The sequence below is a fragment of the Sorex fumeus genome, unplaced genomic scaffold (assembly GCF_029834395.1).
Source record: "Sorex fumeus unplaced genomic scaffold, SorFum_2.1 ptg000128l, whole genome shotgun sequence".
In the NCBI taxonomy this organism is placed as follows: domain Eukaryota; kingdom Metazoa; phylum Chordata; class Mammalia; order Eulipotyphla; family Soricidae; genus Sorex; species Sorex fumeus.
In genome coordinates, this window is record NW_026606185.1 from 19490015 (window position 1) to 19509969 (window position 19955).

Below are 19955 nucleotides of genomic sequence, written 5' to 3' on the forward strand. Positions count from 1 at the left end.
GATTCAACCAAGTTATTATATTTATCAACAAGTTCTTTTTTTACTGAGTATTATTTCTTTGTATTGCATTGCCTATATTTATTCATTGATTGACTGATGGTATTTAAAGTTTTTCCCCAAATTTTGGCCATTATAAGCAGGACTGTGATGGATATTCAGGTAGAGTGTGTTTGTACATGCATGTGTGTATGCATGTGTGTGTGTGTGTGTGTGTGTGTGTGTGTGTAATTTTTTATTTCTCTTCTGTAAGTGCTCAGAAGTAGAGGACTTTGGGATCACATGGTAAGAGTGTGATAAGAAACTACCTAGCTTCCAAAGTGACTCTACCATTTTGCATTCTTACCAGCAATACCTGAAAGTTCTAGTAACTTCATTCTTGCCAGCACTTGTAACAGTCACAACTTTTTATTTAACCTTCCTGAAGAGGTAGTGACCTATGTATGGGTTGTAAAGAAGACCGGGGGTAGCTTTTCATCTCTTGGGTCTTTTATTATTCTGCAGTCAGAGGTATGTTGGAATCTCAAACATCACCTTGGTATTTGCTGTCCCCTACATCTGATGATGAAATCATCATGGTCTCTTCTACTATGCTTTGTAAGTTCAAGAAGCAGCAGGAGAAGAGAAGGGATTGAACTGGACAGCTTCAAATAAATATAGCAGTTTGTACCATTTTTTCTTTTTTTGCTTCTCATACCTTCTTTCCCCATTTCCTCTTGTTCCTTGCCCTTCAGGGATTACACATGAGAGTTTGCATGTTGTTCTTTTCATTCAAATTGATATTCACCCAAAGGAAGACAAAACACATTTTACTTTACTACACAGTGACAGATGGGGAAAAAATCTAGCAATAAGAAGTTGTAATAATCAAAGGATCTGTTTTTACCCAAATTGTTGTGCCACCTGCTGTGAATCTGATTGACATCCTTGATGCATCAGGCACTACCCTGGTAGGAAGTCTCCTTAACAGCACCAGCAGCCAAAAAGAAAAAAAATGTCCCTTTCAAGCCCTCCAAACAACAGCAACAATAAATGTGCAGAATTAAAAGGTGGGATATAATTTTTGCCCGAAAATATAAAAAAATATATTGGTAGAATTTGGAAAAGTGATGAATTAAACATTTGTGAGAATGCTAGGGAGCATTCAGACATTATAGAAAGGGTTTTAAAATATATATATATAACTGTACATATAATATATACACATATATACATATATACATGTGCCTGTTCGAGCAAATCGATGAGCAACAGGATGACAAGTGATACAAGTGATATATATATACATAAATATGTTTAAATAACTTCATGAGACAATACAGATCTAAAGAATCATCTGAACATAAATGAATGTGCCTCGTGGTGATTCATAATTTTGTACATTTTACATCCCCTTAATAAAAAAGACACAAAGAGACAGGTGGACTTTAAGTGACAAAGGGACAGAAGGAGAGGATCTTGGGCACTTTGGTGATGGTTAAGATGCAGCAACTTGGTACATCAAGACCATAAATATTAGCACTATTGCAGTAACCACATTACCTAACCTGCAATTTGAGAAGATACACATTAAATTTCTTATTTTATCATCATACACTTTTGGGAGTTCTTCCACGTGTGCTTGGGAGACTGGGGAGTCACCCCAGCTAATACTTGATCAGTTAGACTAGCGGTTCAATACTAGGGTCAAATATATGGTGCTGCTTATCCCCTGTGGTACCACTCCTAGGCCACCCCCTCTCCCAGTTTTGCTTGGAGTACACAGGGCGACACTCCGTAATGTCTGGGGGTCATGCAGTGCTAGAGATTAAACTGGAGACACGCACACCTGTAATTTATGCTCTCTCCCTAGCACCTATGACTCTTTTTACGTTGTCTCCTTATCACGTTTAAGAGAAAATGTAAATTGTTTATGAGATACTATTTTTATTAATCTTATACCATAGGCTCAAGAAATTTATTATATTTTCTTTGGAGTGGCTAAATAGCCTTGAATATAATTTCATGGCTAGGATGAAAGAGACGTTACTGGGGCCTGCTCGAGGCAATCGACGAATAACAGGATGATGAAATGAAATGAATGAAATGAATTCTTTGGAGTGTGGTGGACTAAAAGGATTTAATGAGAAAAAAACCTGATATAAACTACTCAATATTTTTACTATTTCCTATAATCATTAGTGTTTATGTGTATACTGTAGAATGAGTTAACGCCATAAAATTAGCTTTGCATTTTCCATAATCAAAAAAGGCTTTTATTTATTTTTTTATTTTTCTTTTTAAAAATTTTTTTTATTATTATTAGTGAAACACCATTAGGTACAGTTGTAGATTTACATTTTTTTGTGCTTGGGTTTAGATTATACAATGCTCAAATACCCATCCCTCCACCAATACCCATTTCTCACCACCATGGATAATATCCCTCCCACCCCCATCCCTCCCATCCCACCCTGCCTCTGTGGCAGGGAGATCCCTTGTGTTCTCTCTCTCCTACCATCAACTTTTTTTTAAGACTTGTTTTTTCCCCCTCACCACCTACTTTGTTGTGGTCATTGCTGTGAGTCCGGATTGCACAGGTCATTGCAATACTCCCATACTCAATTGTGATGCAGTACCAGGGATTGTACACTTACAGCAACGGTTTCACACCAGCACTGCCCTGGGTATTGAGATGTTGCTGGATGCAAGGATTGAACTTGGGGCCTTAAACTTGCAAGGTAAGTTGTCTAGCACTGAGCTACAGTCTAGAACCCTCATGAACTCTTAGTTATAATTTCATCTGTGAGATCGTTAGTGCCATCTGCCTCATTTAATTATTTATGGGAATAGAGTGTACCTCCATCTCTTTAAATGCAGAATAGCACAAGTATTCAAATATCCACATCTAAAATTATACACATTTTTTTCTCTACATGATAATGCATTTTTTGCCTGGAACTAGGAAGTCATAAATACTTGGCAGCTCAGAAGTTCAACTTGTAATAATCAATCCTACCTTCTATTTTCTTCAAAACATAAAGTTATTATATTTGTTAATGAATTCCCCATTGCATGTCTCAAGATTTTATTTTAGATAGATTGCTTCTTACCCCCTAACTTGTCACAATACCTAAAGAATGGAGCTAATTTCTTTTACTGTAGCGGAGAGATAATCTTTAGCTCTGGGAAGTTTAGTTTCGGTAACATTTGGATATTTGTTCACTACTAATTGGGATTGGGCAGTGTACTTAACATGGAAAAGTTGGTGGCAAAAAGACATGGAAGAAGCATTTAAATCTCAGAGATATGAGAAAGTTATAAGTTTTAAACAATTTTTAAGTAAATGAATGAATTTGCTATTTTATTTCTACTTTTTCACTATGTATTTATTTTGGGTTTGGAAGCAACACCCAACAGTGCTCAGGAGATACTCCTGGCTCAGTGCTTGGTGTTGCTGTTGGCAATGTTTTAGGGACACTGTGTTGGGGAATCAATCCAGCCTTCCGTAGGCAAAATATGCACTCCCACCTACGCAACCAGCTCCTGAGATTTATTATTTTAATTTGTGTTTCTCAGCTCAGTAAGTGTTCAATGGTATATTATATTTATTTGAATTATGTTACCTTCGATTTTGCTCGAGCTTCATTGTGAAGCTGAATATTATTTCAAAGTATGCTTTGTTAGTGCTCGCTTGAGTAAACTGCATTTTACTACCACCAAGTTGAGGTTGAGTATTATCTTAATATTTAAGTAGGTATTTCTAAAAGACCCGCATTGAAAAGATGGAAAAAATATTTTTTATATTTTTAATAACTATAGCTCTTCATATTTTATCTTTTCTTTTCCATGTAGTAGAAAAATATTTTATTTCATTAACTTAAAGTTTTTATAAATCCTGAGGCTTTGTTCAGAATTAAATTTTCTAGCTTTATTCCAGAATTAAGTTTTCTCTCTCCCCTTTTCCAACCATTTTAAATATTTTTTTTTTTTTTGCTTTTATGTCATAAGGAAATTGCTTGCCTGTCACGGGACAGAACAGAAATAGGAAGGGAAAGAAAGATTAGTCTGACTATTTGCGGTCTGCACTGCCATATACTTCTTCCAGTCATTCAGGGACAGATGACTTGTTAACTTTGCCATTCTTTGCTTCTTCCTAATGATTCCTATTTTCCTGGAGTGGCATAAAATTATTCTTTGTTCTTACTGCTTTATGTACAGGGATAGTGAGTTAAATGGGTAAACTTTATTTTCAAGATTTATATTCAAACCTACTTCAATGAATTGTTCAATGTTATATAGTTAAGTACATTGTTAGACCAAGATTTAAAAAGTCTGAGGATTCTGAATGGATTAAGAAATGATGAGTCTAATGACTTGTTACACCAAGAGTTGAAATATTGACTCTTTTTCCCACACTTGCCTTTAAAGGTGTCATGTTGTCAGGTTTTGTGGAGCACACTGAATAACCAAGCTGCCAAATAATTACTTTTGGAAATTACTGAAGTAATCGTACTTATCTTTAATAGTGCCATGCACAGAACAATACAGTGTAATAGGAGGGAAACTGAGGACATTGGTGATGGGAAATGTACACTGGTGAAGGGACAGGCATTGAAGCACTGACTGAAACTAGAACAACTTTGTAACTGTGTGTTTCACAGTGGTTCAATGGAAAGCAAAAAAATTCAAAATAAATAGAACAAAAAATTTGAAAAAATTTCTAATATTTGAAAAAGTTTATACTAATAAAAATACTTAAACTGAAGATAGTACAGGGGTTAAGGCACTTGCTTTGTCTGCAGCCAACCCATGTTCAATTCCTACCACTGTACATGGTCTCCCAGAGCACTGCCAGAAGTGATACCTGAGTACAGAGACAGGAGTTTCCTCTGAGTACTGCTGAGTATGGTCCACTACCCCAATACTTATTCAAAATATAAGATCATGGAATCATTTAATGTCTGTCTGTTCAATGTGACTTGATCAAGTTGTTTCCAGTTTTTAACCTGACATATGCCAAGATGCAGAATTTTTTTCTAACTAAATTATCTAAGGATCAAACTCAAGCATCTGTTAGCTTTGTGGACACATCAGTAAGGACCATCATATAAAGTAGGTGGTGCATTGAGCTAGTCATTTTGGGAGACTATTCCTGTGATGTGGGGAACATTATAGAGGTGATGGGAAAAAAAGATGTCAATAAGAGTTGTTGAGGTAATTGTTACAGGATTAGTAGAAAGCCATTGTCCACTCTCCCAACCCACTCTGTCACTTAACATGAAGAGAGAAAACTGTTAATAGGGTCCAAGCTGGGACAAAGAGATAGTACAGGATTTAAGGCACTTTCTTTGAGTGTGGCCTGATTTAGTTTCATCTCCCGCACCATGTGGTGTCCAAGCACTGTCAAGAGAAAGTTCTGAGCACAGAGCCAGGAATAGCCCTGAGCATCAACCAGGTGTGAATCAACCACCAAATCCTCAGAGCAGAACCCATGGTCAACTGACATAGTAGAAAAGACAACATCTACAAAGAAATGCCCAAGAGGATGCCTCTGGGAAATAGTCTAGCCTCTTTCTCTCAAGTTCTTCAGTTTGGAAACTGTCTCCCATTAGAAAAGCCAACACAAGCCCAAGCAGCCTTTAAAATTATTATGAAATTTTCAAAGGTATTTGTCACTTGAAAAAAAAGAAAAGAAAAACTGTCTTCAATTACCAGCTGCTGTATTATTATCCCATCAATATAATAACAGCTTTTCAGGGGGCTGGAAAACAACCACTATCCCATTACATATGAGAATCTATTTCACATCCTGATTTCAGAATACTGAGATGTTCAGTGAGGAGTACATGGTAGAAATGAGGAAATAAGGAATTTCTTGTGACATAATTTTCTTGAGCAAACTTTTTTTTTCCCTGTTGTCAGCTGCATTTAGATGCCACTTGTAGATCCCAGAAGCAGAAAGAAGGGGAAGTGTCTTTGCGTGTGAACTGTGCTCCAGATAGACTCTTGAGTAGAGTTTGCAGATCGGCTCTGGGTCAAGGTAGACCTGGATTAGCACACTGAAACTCTCCAGCCTTCCCCAGCCTGTGTTTTTCTGAAGGCATCTTGTGAGGCTAGTGGGAAATTCAGAAGAATTAACAAGGGCTGAGAAGGCTAAACCGGTGTTTGAGGCCAGGCCTTGCACTGAGTGGGTTCTGCAGAGGCAGAAAGACCTGTTGGTCTCAGCTGTCTGAGAGAAGTGGGAGTAAAACAGAATCCTGAAAATCACAAGAAATTATTTCTTTCCTGATTCATCTCTCTGCCTGGATCTCAAAAATTTAAGAAATTTCTCCAGGTTATTTTATCCCAATTCACCAGCTTTTTTATTTTATTTTATTTTATTGGAATGTTTTTTTACTGGTCGCTACTTGGCATGATGTTTTCTGTGACCCTATGGTACCTTCTTGTCAGCTTCCCTGGCTCCCTGTCCTAGGTTGGTGGTGGTTTCCGGGAGAGCCAAAAGCCTACTCTTCAGAACATTTTACTGATCCTACTGAAGCTCCAGCATCCATTCTGCCAAATCTCATGTCCCTCAGGGACACTCAGAGATGCTTTTAGTTTGCACTTAATGCTTCCATGAATGCTCCTGTACTTCCATGGGACTTTTAAGTTTTTATGAGCAGTTTAAAATATTTACAGTGAAAATGACAACATAGATTCTTTCAGCTCAGTCACAATTTGTGGAGAATCAACGAGTCACTTTCTGCGATTCAGTTTCTTCTTTCTGGAAAGGGGGGTTAGAAGAGCTTTTTTTTTTTTTATTCTGTCCAGCAACTAATATTCTCTGTATTATCACAACTTGGATGTTATGAAAAATACTAACGTATGAGTTGTATTTAGAAAACATTAGTTTTAGAATGTACGTAAACATATATACTGCTTAGCATTTTAAAAAGTAAGCATCTGCTTAATGCCTGGAGAAATTAAATTGTAGGCTCCAGATGTGCTCCTGTTCTCAGTGGAAATATATATTTAAATCACAGATTTCTAACCAGCCTTGAGGCAGCTGCTCAGATTTCTATCTCCCGCCCCCACTCTGTCCCCAGCCCTAATTTTCCCTTACCTACTTTGTTATCTCTGTGGGATGACTGTAATTGTGAACTTGTTCCAGCTCTCTTGGTTCTCCTCCTCTTCTTTGTTTAGCACTTTTCTAGTGCAGTTTCCCATTAAAGCCTTCCACTATATCTTCTAGCTGATGTACATGCAAAATCGAATGACTGTAGAACTTTATTGCCAGAGGATTCAATTTGAGAACAAATTCTGATGTCTTTGAATTTGAAATCACTGGGAGCTTAAAGCAAGTTTTTTAATTTGTTATAAAAAGTATTCCAAATCTTTATTTTCTTTTACTTTTTAAAAAATATTTTTTTCTTTGCAAGGGGTTGAAATCACATCCTAGCCTTTGATAAAGTAAATTTATGCACTTTAAAGACTCGAATGACTTCTGATGGAATGTCATAGCAGTACCCCATGGAGTGTTGGTATTAGTGGAAGGAAAGGGGCCTTATTTTCTTATTCCTTCCCAATTAGTGTATATACATATATATATATGTGTGTGTGTGTGTGTGTGTGTGTGTGTGTATATATATATATATATATATATATATATATATATATATATAAAGGTAAAGGCCCTCCCGTTGAGCGGCGATTTGCTCGAGCGGGCCCAGTAACGTCTCCATTGGAGACTTTGTTGTTACTGTGTCTGGCATATCGAATACTCTCGGTAGCTTGCCGGGCTCTCCGAGAGGGGCGGAGGAATCGAACTCGGGTCGGCCATGTTGGCCGCTTGTAAGGCGAATGCCCTACCCGCTGTGCTATCGCTCCAGCTATATATATATATATATATATATATATATATATATATATATATCTTATATTTTAGAATTCCAGGACTAGGAGAGTGGTTTTTTTCCTTTTACTTTTTGGACATATACTTTCTTGTTCCAATATTATACCCATCCCACTTATTTACATCAACCAAAAATATTGAAAATTTACTTTCATTACTTTCTAAAGTCCCTAGTCTCTTGAAATCCCATTTGAGAGACTATATATTGAACTAAATTTAAACTTATAAAGAACTTTGGAAAATAGTAGGTTTAGAAAACTTACTAGAGAACTTTTCTCAAGTCTAAAAGAAATATATGGTAATCAGATTTTCTATACATGTGATAATATTGAGTCTTAAAAAATGATGACTGCCACCAAGACTCTAACTTCTCCCTTTCAATATAAATAAAAGCAATTTTTCATTCATGTGGTTGTTTCACACCACATTTGGTTGACTTTTTTTCCAGATTTAGATCTCCTTACAAGTGGTGGTTAATTAGTTAACTCAGTTAATTGTGAAGCCACTCGTATATGTGAGCACAGAGAGTGAGGTCTAACAGGGATCATATGCCCATGATGTGGAAGGATGGACCATGATTAGGAGCATATGCTGAAAGCATCAATGATGATTATAATAAGAGTTTCAAAATGAAAATCATGGGACCAGGTTCCAAGTGAATTACATCATTATTATGGAGACCTCACCAGTAAGAAGGAGCAGGAAGATTTTACTTCACTTATTTATTCTTGTTTTTTGGGGGGGGTCCTACCCTGAAGTGCTCAGAGCTTATTCCTGGCTCTGTACTTAAAAGTTACTCCCAGAAGGCTGCGCGAACCATATGGAGCAGCAGGGATCAAACCTAGATTGGCCACAATGCAAGGCAAGTACCCTACCCGCTGTAATATCAATCTGATCCCAGGTATGGGAAGATTTTAAGTGTAGTTCATGAATAACCCCTTCTAGAAATGCTGGAAAATTTAAGCAGAATTTCTTGTAACTGTGTTAGTCTTCACATGTGTGCCTTTCTACATGTGTATGCACAAATGTGTATCTATACCTAATAGGTATTGGTGTGTACTAGTATATGTATGTGTGCCTATATGTGTGTATGTGATATGTCTATACATAAGTGTGCATGAGAGTATATGCAAAGTTATAAGGGTATTTAAACATGTATGTGTCTATATTTATGTAGGGGATTTGTTTCTACAAATGAGTGCAAAATTGTAACTGAGCATGAATAAGCATTTTATATGTATGTTAGATATGTATAAACATATGTGAAGATTATGTACATAGATTTTGCATGAGTGTATCTTGTGTAATAATTGCTTATATGCACAGATATATATGTGCATATATGTAATACATATACATATATGTGTGTATATACATATAGATCTATACACTTGAATATATGCATTTATGCATTTCATCATGTGTGTTTATCTGAATGCACATGTGTACGAATATGTATAAATGCATTTTTTAGCAATTAAGCACTTTTATAACCTTGACAAAATTTCTTTACATATTTTGCTTTCAATCATTTCATGTTTAAATTGGTATAATAGTGCTTCATGCCTCATAAGGTATTATAAGGGTCATATTAAAAGATATTGGTAACAGTTTGGCTTATAAACAACTCAAAGTATTAGGTATCAACATCATCACCTCTACTGTCATGTCTAATGAATCCCAGGGTGATGGAGGCTTAGTGCTGTGCCAGCACATAATAGGTCCAGTGTTCTAGCCTAGGTTGGTCTGTATATTAATCATTTATCTCTACAGTCTTGGTAATATCTTTTCTACTTTTCCTTAACCATCTGGAAAAAAATAGTTGCCTAGTTCTGATTATGACCTCTAGCTAAGGTCACTCCATGAGCAGATGAGATTAGTTTACACTGCTTTTAGTAGGGATAGTTGAGAACACCGGAGAGGCAGTGGGGACTGGCAGAAATGAATTTTAGGACAGTGTATCAGCATATGACCTGAGTCAGATTTTCATTTATTTATTATGTTTTTCTTGTTTAGGAACTCAGATATATAAAATCAGAACACTAATAATACTTGGTTAATGGTACAGTCTCATCAGTATTCATTCTTTATTTATTTGGTCATTAGTTAGAAATTTTATAAGTGCAATTAGCACTTATGAGACCATTTCCCTAATTAAAAAAAAACTAGTAATTTGATGGTAATCTTCATCTTACTTTTTGGCTGTTTTGGCTGTTCCCTCATTTTTATTCTGTTTTCACCTACTGTGATGTAATACTGAGTCTAATGTTTGTTATTTATTTCCTTTATATGCATTTATTGTATTCATAAGTATTCTGAAAGTGAAATTTTCATTATAATTGTTTTTAACTTTATCCGAGGGACATAATGTATGAGATTTTGAGACTAACTTTATTGGGAAAATTGTTCTTCATTGTGATATAATCTTCATTGTGATAATATTCATATGTGCTATACCACATATGTTTTATGGTTTAATATCCTGATATGTAAAATATACTATAGTTTATATATCCTTCTGGTTGATGGGCATTTTGTGTTTTTAGAACTTAGCAGTTGTAGGTCATTTCTTTGACTACTAATGACGTAGAACATCTCTTCTCTTAGTTATCGGTTTTATCTATTTATTCTGCCAGGAAAGGTCCATTTGTATCTTTAGATCATATTTCTGTTGAGTTGTTTGTGATTTCTATACTTGTGTGTTGGAGTTATTGATCATGTCAATTGGTCAATTGGAGAACTTTTTTGCATCTGTGAAAAGTGCGATAACTATAAAATGTTCAGAGCGTTGATTTTAGGATTAAGCTAAATTAATCTAATTGTTGGAATTTGCCCCATTTGCTTACTGGGGAACTGGCATAGCCCTATGAATATTATTGCCTTGTAGGGATTAAAGCAAGGTCAATGAACTCAGGTTCCGATAGAAGAAATACAGAGAAAGAAAGCTGGCATTTCAGTGGTGTCCTTGGCAAAATGAGGGAAAAATAAATGAGTTGAATCACACTATTTTGATCTCAGTAAATCTGTCTGCAGATTTAAAATTGCACATGGATATGACAGACAGTTAGGAAAGTGGAGGATTTAGAAATTCTCCAAACCCAGATTAAACTGGAAAATGAATTTCGAAACAAAAGATTTTATGATGAAGCTTGGAAGCGTCTGGTCATAGGAAGAACTGGGACGCGTCAGGCTCCTGTTTGCGGCTGCTGAAGGCACTTCTACAAGCACCTCTGAGAGTGCTGCAAAGTCACGTGCAGAAACCACGCTGGGAACCAGGGGAAATGTGAGAAGGATGTGAAGGACACCATCAAAAGCTTGCTATTATTGCTGCCTCGTCCTGGCTAGACTTTTGAGTGTTAAATTCAAGCAGAGTATCTGGATGTAAGTGTCAAACCATTGTTTTTACTACCGGATCTTTGGATGTTTTCTTGAGAATATCCTGGAGGCACAGAAGCTGAACCGGCAGTGCTGCTACAGTAACTTGGAAATCGCTGCACTGCAGCATGCCCTCTTTCGTCTGCCCCTCTCAGTGTTCAAAGTCTCTCTTAGGATTTGGAGGTAACGTTTTTGATTTCCTAAGTTGGTGCATACTTCTGGGCAGCAGCCAGTCTCAGTGATCATAAACGAACGGCATAAATATTTTAGTAAGTCCGCATGTAATTCAACCAGGTAAATGTGTCCGTTTTTCTTTAGTATGTGTCTTGGGAATTTCTATGCTAATTTTTCTCTCTTTTGAAACCTTTGCTAATAAATGTGTCCGTTTTTCTTTAGTATGGTGTCTTGGGAATTTCTATGCTAATTTTTCTCTCTTTTGAAACCTTTGCTTTTTGGCTTTCAGTAGGAAAATCTGTAATTGTGGAGTGTGGACAGTGTTAACTCAACATTCCCTTTGTCCTTAGAACACACTAGTCTGAATGATTTGTCAGGGATCTGTGCTTTAAGGACAAATGCTTTGGGAGTTGAGAGACAGTTTTTAGTTTGGGAAGCAGTTACAAGAGAAGTTTGATGCTTTCCGAAGACAGGAATTCCATGGACTTAAATTTAGGACTACTACTTGTAATTTATTTCTGCTGTGCAAAGAATTACATAAAGTGATATTAAAATACAATTTAATTTAGTGAATAATTGTAAAGATAACTGCTAAGACAGCTTCATTAGATAACTTCATAAGACAGCTTCAACAAGGACTATACCTACTCATCAAAGGGAGAGAGCTGTCCATCCCTAGTGACCTGTTTCGCCAGAGAGTCAGAGAAATGGTCCCTCAATGACTTTTGGGGGCCTTTTGTTGATCCTTGAGACAATAAATTTCAATAATTATTGGTATTATAAGTGACCAATTAGTAAGCAATTTCTATAGGTGGAGCAAAGAGAGGCTTTTCAGTGAATCTTCTTGTGTTGACACCTTTTGACCTTGCTCTGAATTTAACCAAGCGACTGTCCTCTGCCTCACCCTGAGGGATCTGGGTCTCTGACTGAACAACAAACCCAGATCCTTTTTTGTCAACTACTACGTTGCTAATTTCTCCTAACTTTTCTTTTCCAATAGTAACTTTCCAAAAAAATATTATTATCTGTTTATGGCATGATATTACGGCATGATATTATGAGTAATATTTCTAACTTTGTAACATTTTGTTTACTTTCAAAAAGCTAATTCTAAAACATCTCTCACTTACTTTTTTTTTGTAAAGACATACTTTTTTCCAAAACTATACCAACATGACATTCATCATGGAAGTTATCAGAAAAATAGGGTTTTATTAGCAGAGGTATTTTTGCTTTAAAATAAACTTTGATAGATGGTATTTTTACTAGAAAATTAGAATGAAATTACTTGTGTAGCAAAAGAGTATTGCACATAAATATAATTCAAATCTATATTCTAGTCATAATTTATATTAAAGATACTGGGATCTGGAAAGTTTGTGAATTATGTAATAAATAACAAATGGCAGAATAGAGCAAACCAAGAACAGAAAACAGTATTCTTCACTCTAGACTGAGAACTATGCCTATTGAGTAATGAAAAAGTCTACAAGTTGAACTGGAGAAGCTAGATATTTAGCTGTGTTAGAATAACCTGATTTGGTAATTCTTCTAGGGACTCACAGGTTCTTGGTTGAAAGTTCTGAAGCAAAAACCAGCAAAGGGTTAGCGCATATGGGACTAAGCATTGGGGAAACCAGCCACAAACTTCAGGGGTCCTCTCAGTACAGTCACATGATACTTAATGATGGTTCAGTAAGCAACAAACCCTGGATATGACAGTGGTTCAAAACAACCTATAATAATAACCTACATGTAAAAAGTAGTTTACACCATTTAGGCTTGTACAATATATACTGAATGACATTTACAGAATGACAAAACTGCCTTATGAAATAGTTCCCCAAGGGGCTGGAGTGATAGTACAACAGGTAGGGCATTTGCCTTGCACGTGGCCGACCTGGGTTCGATTCCCAGCATCCCATATAGTCCCCTGAGCACCGTCAGGAGAATTCCTGAGTGCCTGAGCCAGGAGTAAACCCTGTGCATCGCCAGGTGTGACCCAAAAAGCAAAAAAAAAAAAAAGAAAGAAGAAATAATAGTTCCCCAAAACATCCTTGTATATAATTGATACTTGACTGTAATATTGATGCAAAATATGCCTTAATTTCTGCAGAAACAATCTGCAACCAAATATGGAAAATACTCTAGGGAAACATAATAAAAGCTTCACTGCCTGGGTTTTTTTTTTTTTTTGGAGGGGTGGAGGTGCCACGGAGATGACCTTTGCTTAATTATTTTATAATTCCAGATTCCCAGAAGGAAACAATCATTTAGTACTTGACATACCTCATTATACAAGCACTTTAGGTACAGGGGGAAGTAAGGGTCAACTTCACATGCAAACCTTCTTAAGTAGAACATCCCAGACTGCTCATAACTCATCAGACATAGAAATTATTGTTGGTTATTGAATACTTATGATAGTGTTGAAAATGATGACTTACGAGATATCTTTGGAGTAGAGTGGGGTTTTAGAGTGAGTGTATAGTGAAATATGCTTTAGAAATAATTCAGTGCAAATCACAGGTTTCAGGACTGGGAGATAGTTGAAAGGGCTGGAGCACATGCTTTGCATGTGGGAGTTGGGTTTGATCCCCGAGGTCATGGTCTGTTAGCACCACTGGGAGCAACTGAGCCCTTTCCCTCCCCCAGCCCAAGTCAAAGACATTGGTGTGAAAATAAAAGAAGTAAAAGAAAATAAACGTAGATATGATATAATTAGTTTGAAATATATAAAGATTAGAGATAGCGTATAAAGAAATTTGAAGAAATTTTCAAGTCTGGGAGATGAAAACATGGTACCTTTGTATGTATATGTGGCCAAAAAGTATTACTTCCGAAAAGCAGCTAGGAGGCTGGAGCAATAGCACAGCAGGTAGGGCGTTTGCCTTGCACGCAGCAGACCTGAGTTCAATTCCCAGCATCCCATGTAGTCCCCCGAGCACCGCCAGAGTAATTCCTGAGTGCAGAGCCAGGAGTAACCCCTATGCATTCCCAGGTGTGACTCAAAAACGCAGGGAAAAAAAAGCAGCTAGATGGAAAGTAGAAGCATTCTAAAGTCTAGGTTTTTGGTCTCGGAATTTTGGAATTACTCAAATTATATATACATACACATACGTAGCACTGTAGCACTCTCCTCCCGTTTTTCCTCAATTTACTGGAGCAGGCCCAGTAACATCTCCATTGTGAGACTTGTTGTTGCTGTGTTTGGCATATCAAATATGCCACGGGTAGCTTGACAGGCTTTGCTGTGTGGGCGAGATACTCTCGGTAGCTTGCTGGGCTCTCCAAGAGGGGCAGAGGAATCGAACTCGGGTGGGCTAGGATGGCCGCGTTCAAGGCAGACATCCTACCCGCTGTGCTATTGCTCCAGTCCATACGCCTATGTATTTTACACAAATGAAATACATTAAAGATCCCGAAATATTACACTTAAATAACTAATTCTACTAATAAGTTCATGTCCATGGTGCATTCCTGTGTCCTCATTAGAGAATAATAGAGTAAGCCACATCATTAACAAATTAGTGTTAAGAGGGAAATTTTACTTTGAATTAGCTGAAAGAGCAAACTGTTAAAAACTAAATTTTTATGAATTTTTAATTTTTTTAGTGAATCACCGTACAGTTAGACTTACAAACTTTCGTGCTTACGTTTCAGTCATACAATAATTGAGTACTCATCCTTCCACCAGTACCCTTTTTCTACAACCTATGTTCCCAGTATCCCTCCCATGATCACCCTATTTCTCCACCCTTCCCCCCCCCCCCCCCCCGCCTCTGTGGCAGGTACATTCTCCTTTATTCTCTCTCTCCTTTTCAGTGTTGTAGTTTGCAATACAGGTACTCGGTCTATAAACTACTTTCAGCACACATTTCATAGTGGGCCCTCCAAGCATCCTTAATTTGGTGGCTGCTTCTCTGTCTAAACTGCCTTTTCCCCCCAGCATGTGAGGCCAGCTTCCAAGCTGTGGAGCAAACCTCCTGGTCCTTATGTCTACTATCATAGGGTGTTAGTCTCCCATTCTGTTGCTTTATATTCCACAAATGAGCACAGTCTTTCTATGTCTGTCTCTCTTTTTCTGACTAATTTCACTTATCATGATACACTCCATGTTGATCTACTTATATGCAAATATCGTTGCGTCATATTTTCTAACAGCTGCATAGTATTCCATTGTGTAGAGGTACCAAAGCTTCTTTAACCAGTCATCTGTTCTCGAGCACTCAGGTTTAAAACATAATTTTTTAAATGTAAAAGTAACATAAAGTAACAAAACAAGAGACTAACAGCTAAGAGCAGCTGGGATAAATACCAAGTTATTCACTCCTTGGCTTAGAAGCCAGCTGCACACTGTAGAGGCAAAGGCAGCTCAGATAGAGAAGGGAGCACCAACTAAAAGGTGCTGGGAAGATCCGCCCAGGATGGGAGATGCATGCTGAAAGTGGTCTATAGACAAAACATGATTGGCACCCAATGTCTCTTCTGCAGACCACAGCACCCAAAAGGAGAGATAGAACAAAAAGGAGTGCCCTGCCACAGAGGCAGGGTGGGATGGGGGATGGGAGGGGTGGGAGAGATACTGAGATTGGTGGGGGTGGAGAATGGGCACTGATGGTGGGATAGGTACACGATCATTGTATAACTGAAACCCAAGCACAACAACTTGTAAGTCTACAACTGTACCTCATGGTGTTTCACTAATAAAACAAAAATAAATAAATAAATACCAAAAAAATGAAGTAGTAGTGTTGTTTTTAGAAATGTATACTAGGCAACATTTTCAAAGGATTTGTATTAGTTTAATATTCCACTTATCATTTATTAGAACTTGATCACCCTAATGAATTTTTTTTCCTTTGGGCGTGCCTGGTAGTGCCCAGGGGCAACTCCCACTTCTGTATTAAGAGGTCTCCCAGTGATGCTCAGGGAACCATCTTGGTGCTAGGAATTAGACCCAGCCCTCCAGTCTGCAAATCATGCACTAAGCCCTTTGAGCTATCTTGCTGGCCCAAAATCGGAGTTGTCTAATCTACTCTGGATTTTTTTGTTTGTTTTGGAACCACACCTAGAAGTTCTCAGAACTTACTCTGTTTTTCAAAAAATTTTTATTAGTGAAACACCACGAGGTAGAGTTGTAGACTTAGAATTTTTTGTGCTTGTGTTTCAGTTATTTAATGATCGAGTACCCCTCTCTAGGAATATATCCAAGAAAGGCAAATAAGTATAGTCGAAGTGACATCTGCACTTGTTTGTTCATTGCAGCACTGTTTACAATAGCTAGAATCTGGAAAAAACCTGAGTGCCCGAGAACAGATGACTGGTTAAAGAAACTTTGGTACATCTACACAATGGAGTACTATTGTAGCTGTTAGAAAAGTTGAAGTCATGAAATTTACATACAAGTGGTACTACATGGAAAGTATCATGATAAGCAAAATGAATCAGGGCTTACTCTTGACTCTGCTTAGGAATCAGTCCTGGTGGGCTCAAGGACCACTTGGGGTGCTAGTGGTTCATTGTGAACTTGAGAGGAGGTAGAGTAATATAGATTTAGAGGAAAAAAAGAGGAATTGGAGTCTGTTAAGGTAATGTTAATTAAACATTGAGGTAAATATCAATGTTTGAACCAAAACAATGAAACAATTTGCATATATATACACACATATGTATATATGCCTATATGTGTATATAAGTATATACTGCTAAATATTCTAATATAAAATTCTTCTATACTGATGATTTTTAACAGATTTAGTTACCTTCTACTTAGCACAGATTTAACAGATTTAGTTACCTTCTAGTTAGCACAAAAATCTCAAGTCATTGTGTCTTCTGAAAATCCAGAGTTATATTTCCTCTCTCTAGCAACTAGTCTAAATATTCAAGTCTATTTGTTGGAGAGTATAACTGTTCCCTATCAGAAAAATCACTCTTTTGGGTCAGCCCATGTAATTTTTCTATAGCACTGTAGCACTGTCCTCCCATTGTTCATCAATTTGCTCGAGCGGGCACCAGTAACATCTCCATTGTGAGACTTGTTACTGGGGAGTTTTCCAGACTCTGCTGTGCGGGCAGGATACTCTCAGTAGCTTGCCGGGCTCTCTGAGGGTGACGGAGGAATCGAACCTGGGTTGACCGCTTGCAAGACAACCCCGTACCCGCTGTGCTATAGCTCCAGCCCAACATTTTTTTTATAGTTTTTTTTATATAGTCCTCATTTTTAAAGTAAATATATTATCAAGTTTTTCATTGAAGTGTCATGATTTACAGTAGCATTAAGATTTATGCTATATGCATAGAATGATGTTGCACCACATCCATCACAAGAGTGCCAATATTCCTTCACCTCTGTCTCCTACTCCTGAACCCCCCAGTTCGACAGACTCAGTTCTATTGGCAGAATCTCAGGGTTTGTTGTTGCTGGCTATTGTCTATTCCCTTGCTTTGTTTCTTAATGAAGTTTCTTTCTTACTTGTGGGGGTGGAAAAATATAGTAACAGGTTTGGAGTAATTTTTAGAACTGCATATGTGTGTAGAATAAATGGTGATGTGGTACTTTTACAGTACTATAAACCACTTCATAAATATGGATTGTAGAGATGACATTCTTCTGTTTGACAAATTGGATGTGTCAGGATTTTAAATGTCACCTATGGGTTTAACACAAGAAATTCCCGACTAGTATTTTCTTGATTTTCCATAGAGGTGATCTATAGTCACAGAAATTTGCTTTCTTCCCACTAAAGATTGAGATTTTTATCTTCTCTTTTCTGTGTCCTCCAATTTCTAAGTTTTCCTGCTGCTCCAAACTCTCCCAGTGCCTCTTGAAACTATGGTTCATAAAAGCAATAAGAGGAGTTGACATGAAATAATTGTACTTGAATTTATTAAACAAGGACTAAGAACAAGAATGGTTAATTTTCTTATTTTCCATGTCTCTAACAGTTTTCTTTTTATTTATAAAATTCTTGTTCTGAATACAGGCAACTCTAAGTAGGCATTCCTGTAGAAGGCAATTGGTGCATTTGTTTGTTTGTTTTTAACAGTATGGGAAGAAAAAAGTAAAGTCGGGACTAAAAATGTAATGATAAATACATACTTTAGAACCTTATGCAGTTGGTGGAGGTAGGTTGCAAATTACACTCTGAAGTGAAAATAATGATTGATAACACATTTTATTCATCTGTAAGATGAAAACCCAAGTTTTGCTAATACTGAAATCAAGGAGGAGTTTATTCTATTGACATTCTGAAAAGATAGTGTATGAGACCATGATTTCACCAGCACCCATAGAGCAGAGATAGTGAGACTGATACTGCAGTTGATTATCACCTCCTTAATATATGCTCATTTACATGCTGGACTAGCGATTTGAGTAGTTCCAAAAGCAGCAGTGATTCCAAGTACATAGATTTATCCAAAAGTATAATTTATAATAAAATTTATAATAAAATAGAAGTATAAATTATACTCCAACAAGGATACATTTCTCTCCGTTGGGTTTTTTGGTTTTTAGGTTTATTTATTTATTTATTTATTTATTTTTGGCTAAGGGAACTATGTGTGGTTCCAAGAATTGAACCCAGGTCAGCCACCTGCTCTACTATCTATCTCTGTCCCCACCCCCCAATTTTGCTTGTGGTAATAACTATACAACACAGAATTTTGATTGTCAATCTCTGACTAAAACTGGGAGTGCAGTGTTGCCAGAGTATTTGAGTATTAATGGAGGAAGGATAGACTTCATTTTCTATTAATGACACCTCCAGGGGATGACCTCTGCAGCTTCACCCAGAGATAAGAGAAAGTGAACTAATCTTCAGGGATAAAATTCTTACTCCAAAAAGAATCTCAGGGACAAGAGAAAGAGGAGAGAGAGAATGGAAGAGAGAGAGAGAGAGAGAGAGAGAGAGAGAGAGAGGAGGAGAGAAAGCTCAAAGACTACAGTACATGCTTTCCATGCAAGAAGCCCCCAAGAGTATCCTGTTAAGCAGCAAGCTGAGCACTGCTGGGTGTGACCCAAACAAGAAAGAAATCATGCAAAACAAAAGAAAATTGCTGTTGAGTTCACTTCAAACCAACATGAAAAGTGAGTCTAACTTTGGTAGTCTTTAGAGCAGTAATTTGAAAAAGGCTTAAAATCTGGACTTAGATGTCATAGAACAACTTTACTGCCCATAAATTTTTTAAAAAATCACTAAGGTCGTATTATCTTACTCACCCTGGAGAAAAAGACTTAAAATACATCCTGCTGAAAGGCAATTAACCACCCATGAGTGATGAATCCTGAGAAGTCCAGCATCTGGTACAGAAGAGGGCTAACAAAATGAACTCCAGAGATGGTGCTGATGTTTTGATTCTATTCATTTTAGAGTAGAAATAGCAGACCCATAAGACATTTTACATTCTTTTCTATAAGGAGCAATTTAAGAATAATCAGACCAATGAAAATGAAATGTTATTCAACATTAACTAAATTTTCAGAGTAAGGTATTAATTCCAAACCAGTGTGGTCTTAATAGGAATTCTT

At 37.0% G+C, this 19955-nt stretch overlaps 1 protein-coding gene across 22 annotated transcripts in view; it reads left to right on the forward strand.

Annotated features, from left to right (window-relative positions):
* The first annotated feature begins 11148 nt into the window (after positions 1-11148).
* Positions 11149-19955, forward strand: part of EPB41L3 (erythrocyte membrane protein band 4.1 like 3) — a 166893-nt gene continuing 158086 nt past the window's right edge. For 5 of the 22 annotated variants that reach the window (XM_056138372.1, XM_056138374.1, XM_056138366.1 and 2 more), the window contains exon 1: positions 11276-11428. In XM_056138372.1, coding sequence (XP_055994347.1) covers positions 11374-11428 — 55 coding nt within the window. In that variant the 5' untranslated portion in view covers positions 11276-11373. The other 17 variants (XM_056138375.1, XM_056138383.1, XM_056138376.1 and 14 more) reach the window with 8 other exon arrangements.